The sequence below is a fragment of the Tripterygium wilfordii genome, chromosome 20 (assembly GCF_013401445.1).
Source record: "Tripterygium wilfordii isolate XIE 37 chromosome 20, ASM1340144v1, whole genome shotgun sequence".
Lineage (NCBI taxonomy): Eukaryota > Viridiplantae > Streptophyta > Magnoliopsida > Celastrales > Celastraceae > Tripterygium > Tripterygium wilfordii.
In genome coordinates this window covers 9,052,572-9,059,639 of record NC_052251.1, presented here as the reverse complement: position 1 = coordinate 9,059,639, position 7,068 = coordinate 9,052,572, and the positions used below count along the sequence as shown (strand labels likewise).

The following is a 7,068-nucleotide window of genomic DNA, read 5'->3' as shown; positions in this document are numbered from 1 at the left end:
GAATCGAACCTTGGACACAAAAATACCTAACCTAACTGATTGTCAACCGAATCACCTCTCGTTACAGATCAAATTATATTGAAGCAAAACAAACGGAGATACAATATAGGGCATCCGAGGATGGTCTATGATGAATTATATTTATAAGTTTATATAATTTATACTTATAAACATAATATAAATTTAAAAAATAAAAAAAAAATATTTTCCACATATTGTATGCTAGCGTCAGTTATAAATTTCATTAAACATCTTACTGCTTATAAACTACCTTATTTTCCACAGGCAATCAATTGTTTTGAAGCACAAATTGCATATAATAACATCAATCGAATGGTAGAGGGATGAAGAATCTATTGTGCTAAAATCAAATAATTATCCAAACAATAACACCAAATAGGTTGATCAATCAAGCACCAAATCACCAAATAAGCAAGTAAGTCAAACAAGAAGTAAAGAGACACGAAAATTACGTGGTTTGACGGAAAGTCTACTCCACGGGCGGTAGAAATCGTTTGCATATGTTGGTGAAGAGATACAAAGGAGAAATCCACACCATACAATAAGATCAAACTCTCTGTAGCTCTCTCTCTCTCACTCTCAAAGGGTGTATTTTGTCTCACAAAGTTGGCTCTCACAAGTTCTTTTCGAAGTTAGAATGAAACCCTATGAACAAATTATATTTAAATGGGTTTCACTTGCAGATCTGGGCTTGCTGTCCGGACAATCTCAAGGGGTGTCCGGACAGCTCTTCAAAATTGATTGACTGATCGATCTGCTAAACCCCTGATCCAACAATGATGCAGCAGTTGTCTGGAAAGCACCCTTGGGTGTCCGGACAGCCTTACCCAGACAGCTCGAATTGAGCCAACAAATCACAGAATCAATGTCCTACTCACCGCATTAACAATGTATGATAAATCCTAATAGTCAAAGTGTGCTTATCTAAACTTGACACATTTAAACTTGTGTGGGTATCAAAAGTTTGGGAAAAAAAAAGAAGAAGAAGCCTATTATGTATATTTGTAGAACAATTTCATTTTCTCCCTTTCCTTCATTAAGTAAACTCATATATACGTAATCTTTAGCATAATTAAACTATAGGAAAGACAATTATAGACTAGTCAAATGTAACTCTCTAGAGTTTAACCTTCCTTGCTTTCTTATGCACTTTTTATAATTAAACTACTCTCTACTCTCACTATTTTTCTATATATATAAAACAATCTTCATTTGCAATGTTGGCCTCACCACAATCACATCTTACTTAAAAGTTAGGCATACCCATGAAAACACATAAGTCAATCATTTTGAACCCCTCTAATCAAAACCCTAAAAAATTCAAGGAGTTCGGACCAAACACAATACAACACGTTTATATTATATATATATATATATATATACATGAATTTTTCTATAAGTATTCAAAGTAATGACTTAAAATAAGTATAGTTTTTTGACCATTGATTTGAGTGAAATGACTAGTAGGATTCACTCTTTTGGGTCTCACATATTTTAAATCAATGATGAAAACATATGTACTTATTTTAAGTTCTTACTTTGAGTACTTATAGGAGAATTCCTCTATATATATATATATATAAATTCTCATATAAGAGTCTAATGTGAGGGTATAAAATAAGGGTTATATTTTAATGGTGTGGATGAATGAGATGACAAGTAGGATCCACTATTTTGGGTCCCACATATTTCAAATCAAATCAAATCAAATCAAATCAATGGGATAAACATATATATATATATATATGGCGTTTGATCAATACACACTTGTTGGAACAAAAGAAACAGAGTCAACCCTACCCATTCATTTGAAGATATACCACTGTAATGGGCAAATCAGGGAACGCCAAGTGGACTTTGTGTAGTAGGTTCTGATAACTGTCAATTTTTTAAAGAAATTATTTTTTCGAGTGCAGACGTGGACGTTGAAAAATCGTGAGGTTACCGACTCGATCGAAATTCCTTACACAAGCGGAAGCTGACACGTGTCAAACATAATTCTTTAAATGGCAATCCTTACCATAAATAGATATTCCAATTATTACATGAGAACTTGTTATTTTTGTAAATAACTTATGGGGAAATTAATTTAAATTGGCTAAATTTACTTTTAATTGTCTATTAATTGTACTTATTAGGACACAACAAGACAACACACTATACATATCAGGCAATTTTACTTAGATTTTTATTTTGTACTCTAATTTAGCTATATTGACAATTTGAAGAGAACTCTACATTTAGGTTTTTTTTTATTTGGCCTTTCTTTAATATAAGTTTTAAAATGTAATTTATCGTCATCATACGTATTTTATTTAAATTTTAACATCATCAATATACTATAAAAAAAATCTAAACTAAATTGGTAGTTTGTAATTTTTAATATAACCAACCAGAAGTGATCGAGTTGATTGGAGAGGAATCTTTCCAGTAAAAAGACGTAAGTTCAAGTATTCAACTCTCCATATTAATATCCTAATACTCTTTGTTAAAGTAATTGAGAAAAGTAAGACGATTCAAGTACTCAAATTTATGCCAAGAATCACTGATCAATTGAGATGGTTAAGGCATACACTCGACTTAATAGTACTCATATTCAAGTCCCCTAGACTCCTGTCCTCGACTTGATAGTACTCATGCTCGAGTCCCCCGGACCAAAAATACATGACTCACTCGTCATAAAAATTGCAAATATAATTGGTCCAAATTCATGTTAAATATTTAAAGCCTACATAGATATTTTGTTAATTAATTTTAAAAATACGAGGTGTATAAAAGACAGACTCCAAGGATCAATTTTAGGTATTTTTAAATAATAACATTTACCTTCCAAACCCTAACAAGTTTTTCTTCTTAGACAAGACAAATTAGCTTCCGTTATACATATCACAAAAATCTTCCAATCTTTTCAACTTTCTTTTCACCTAAACAATTTCAAATCACAAAAGCACTTGCATCATCCATGTAAAAAAACGAATAAACTTTTATTAATAAACCAAGTTTTAATCTTAATTAACTAATGATCATACGAAAAAAGAAAGATGAATGAGGTTAAGAGAAGTAGATGTATAGATTAATCATATGCATATCTGTTTTTCTTGTCTTATTTGAGGGTTTATATATATATATATTAAAGTATGTGTTGGGAAACAGCACTAGCCTAGTAGCCTAATCATTTTTTTTTTGTAAGGATTAGTATTAATAATTTTGAGAGAGGTCCCATGATGAGGGTACTATAGGATCTATTTCTTTTCTTTTTGCCTATAGGTTTTTTTTTTATTGAATTGAATTTAAAAGAAAAAAAAACATTCTTTTATTTTTCCAATCAATCCTTAAAAAGAAATAAGAGTGGGGTCATATTGGTCATTTGATTGGATTATTGAATTTTTAGCTAAATTTTGATAGTTGAAATGTAGTTTTTCTAAATCTCCTTTTACACTCATCACCATTATCATCCGAGCATTTATCCAAAAATTTAAAGTCAGTTACATAAATCTATGAGAACATCACTGGAATATATTTCTTTTCACACTAAAACCGATAAAGAAAAAGAAAAAGGTCTTGTAATGCAAGTTGGATTGGTCAGGTACGCAGGTGAAACAACCTATCAAATAAAACCAAAACATCATTATTCCGCTCATTTTCCAGGATAATATCTTACTGAATAAAATAATAATAATAAATAAAATTAGGCTTATCCAATCCAACCCAAATTACCCTATTAATAGTTACATAAGAAAGACAATTACTTTCACATTAACTTGATATAAGCTTTGAAGAACATGCATGCAATAGAGAGATGAATTGTGTCTGGTCAATTTTTTTTTTCACAAGGCTAGAGAGTTTTTATTCCATCTATTAGAAAGTGTTTTTTTTAACACATATATGTCTAAATCAATCGATTGGATTGCGAACCAGTTATCTCTTGTTAATATTACAAAGTGTTACTAGTAAGAGAGAGAAGTAGAGAACTACAACACAAACTACCAAAGGTTTCCTTACATACCACGTTTCCTCTACAAACACAAGTGTTTAGGGAGCTTTTTGTGTGTCTTTAACATCTCTTGAGAGCTTTGAAAGTCATTGAACTTTTTTTTTCTTTCTTTTATAGTTTCATGGCTGCCCCTGCTTTTGTGCTCTCTCTCTCTCTCTCCCCTTAAACTTTTTCTTCCTAACTTCCTAATACCTTTATATTAATCTGTTAACTTTCCATTGGAAATCATTTTGAGGTGGTTTTTGTTTTTCTCTGTGAGGTTCCTTGAACACACAAGAGTTGTTTTGGTCACTCTCCATATCCTAGCTAGTACTATTTAGAGAGGGTCTCAAAAGGCTCAATTGGGTATGGGAAAAATTCAGTCTTGATTGCTTCAAGATTAAGACTTTTTTATTGAGGAGACAAAAGGGTTTTCTGGGTTTTCAAGGAATTTAATGGAAAACATTTTGGGAGATCATGAAGATCAGATGGATTTACCACCTGGTTTTAGATTCCATCCAACTGATGAGGAGCTTATCTCTCACTATTTGCACAAGAAGGTCCTTGACACCAACTTCTCTGCTAGAGCTATTGGAGATGTGGACTTGAACAAGTCTGAACCTTGGGAATTACCATGTAAGTTTGTGTGTGTGTGTGTGTACACACACACACACATATAAAAGCAGTTTAATTCTTTTGTTGTGATGGGTTTCTTCAATTTTTTCTAATTTAGTGTTCTTGTTGTTCTATTTGGTTTGAAGGGAAAGCAAAATTGGGGGAGAAAGAGTGGTACTTTTTCTGTGTGAGGGATAGGAAATACCCAACTGGTTTGAGAACAAATAGAGCCACTGAAGCTGGTTATTGGAAAGCTACAGGCAAAGACAAGGAGATTTACAAAGGAAAACCACTTGTTGGGATGAAGAAAACCCTAGTTTTCTACAAGGGTAGAGCTCCTAAAGGGGAGAAAACCAATTGGGTTATGCATGAATACAGATTAGAAGGCAAATACTCTGTCCACAACCTCCCCAAAACTGCCAAGGTAGCTAACTTACTGCTGTGTTTCTTATAATAACTCCTCTGTTTTTGCTCTGTTTTCAGCTTGATTGTCAATTGGGTTTTTGAATCATTTTTGTTTGCAGAATGAGTGGGTGATTTGTAGGGTATTTCAAAAGAGTGCTGGTGGGAAGAAAACCCATATTTCAGGATTGATGAATTTAGGGTCTATTGGGAATGATTTGAGTACTAATTGTGGTCTACCACCATTAATGGATTCTTCCTCCTCACCTTCTAGTGGTGGAAAGACCAAACCACAGGCCAATTTGGCTTACGTGCCCTGCTTCTCCAACAACAACCAAATTACTAGTATTCAAAGAAACCAAGAATACCCAACTCCCTATTTCAACAACTCTCACATTTTCCCTAGAAACATCCCAGTCTCCAATTCACTCTATCCCTCTCAATCCAGCCCAGTTTTGGCAAATTTGGGATACCCACCAAGCTCAATTTTGATGCAAGATCAGTCAATTTTGAGGGCACTGATTGAGAACCAAGGGTCCAATAATCTCTTGATGCAGTGCTTCAAAACAGAGAGGGATATGGTCAGTGTGTCCCAAGACACAGGCCTCACTAGTGAATTGAACAATGAAATCTCATCAGTTATGTCAAATCTTGAGATGGGTAGGAGGCATCATCAAGAGGCACCACCACCACCATCTTCTACCTCAGCTGGCCTTGTGGACCTTGATTGTTTGTGGAATTATTAGAAGAAGAATTAAGATGATGATGATTATCTTGATGTGGGTCTTCGTTGTATGGGTTCTCTAAATCTATTGGGTGTAATTGAAGCATATTGATATATGTTATGTACTATTGTGACTTTGTGAGAGTTTATTATATATATATATATAAAAAAAAGCATATATATTATGTATTGTATTGTGTTTGTTAATTGTATTTGCTTACATCATAGAAGGTATTGTGATCAAATTATTTATTATTTATTTTATTATTGATTGGATTTTGAGTATCAAAGTGTGGGGACACTTGAATATGCTTTTACCACACGTCTAGGAGGAGTTGGTATTTGATGAAATTTCTTTCCAATCTTCACATTCCAATAAAAGAACAAATACACAAACATATGCCCATGCTTAATCTCAATTTTTTTCAAACTTGGGGAGTAATTAATACCATCCCTTTCTCTTTCTCCTTTTTTGTCAAACAATAAGTCTTCACACAATCCATGTTTGGATAAGATTAATTAATAAAGTGAGAAAGGACACTTTAAATTCTTCAAGCTATTTATATATATATAGTTTTGGTTTACTCTGAACAATTGGATTTCAATATCATGTGAAATTATTGATGCACCGAGCAGAGTAGTATATTTGTTTTGTATTGTGTTTTCTTTTTTTTCATAATCGAGTGTTCTATCTGGTGTAATATTTTCGATGTTCATTGTTATTGGTAAGTTTTAATCTGTTTCGTTTTGTTGTTGAGTCATGTCTCGATGAGTTTCTTGTACCCATTGGGTAGAGAAAATTACCACAGGATGTGGTACTTAGTATTGATTGTTTACTAATGCAATCAAGTCTTTTGAACTTTCCTTTTAGCATATGAATTTGAAAATTTAAACACATTTTGGAAATTAAATTATTATTTATTAATGAACATAAATAATAATAATAATAAGAGTTGATAAAAGAATAATTAATAACTAGAAGACTACTATACAAACATGTGGATTTTCTTTTTATTAATTACAAAGCTAATGCATGCATGCATGGTGTGAGAAGCCAAAAAAAAAAAAAGGTAAAAATAGTAACATTGGAGGTTCCCAAGATGAGAAGTCATTCCACATTTATTGATCCTTATCTCATTCCATTCATTCCTTCATTCTTTTACTTTGTCCCATAATTCATCTTAACATATGCATGGCATTATCCATTCTCATTCCACAACCAATTAATGATGTAACAAGAATATCTTGATGTTTTTTAATTTAATTTTTTTGTTTGTTTGTGAATTGAAGCATGTGATGTTTTACATTTAGTCACATGCCTAAATCTAGCAAC

The 7,068-nt window shown here is 32.4% G+C and overlaps 1 protein-coding gene across 1 annotated transcript; it reads left to right on the top strand.

The window, feature by feature from the left end:
• The first annotated feature begins 4,099 nt into the window (after window positions 1–4,099).
• Window positions 4,100–5,926, top strand: LOC119987560 (NAC domain-containing protein 100-like). The gene is made up of 3 exons (XM_038832495.1): window positions 4,100–4,630; window positions 4,756–5,033; window positions 5,134–5,926. The coding sequence occupies exons 1-3, from the start codon at window positions 4,450–4,452 to the stop codon at window positions 5,755–5,757; spliced, it is 1,083 nt and encodes a 360-aa protein (XP_038688423.1). The 5' UTR covers window positions 4,100–4,449; the 3' UTR covers window positions 5,758–5,926.
• Window positions 5,927–7,068: the final 1,142 nt, after the last annotated feature.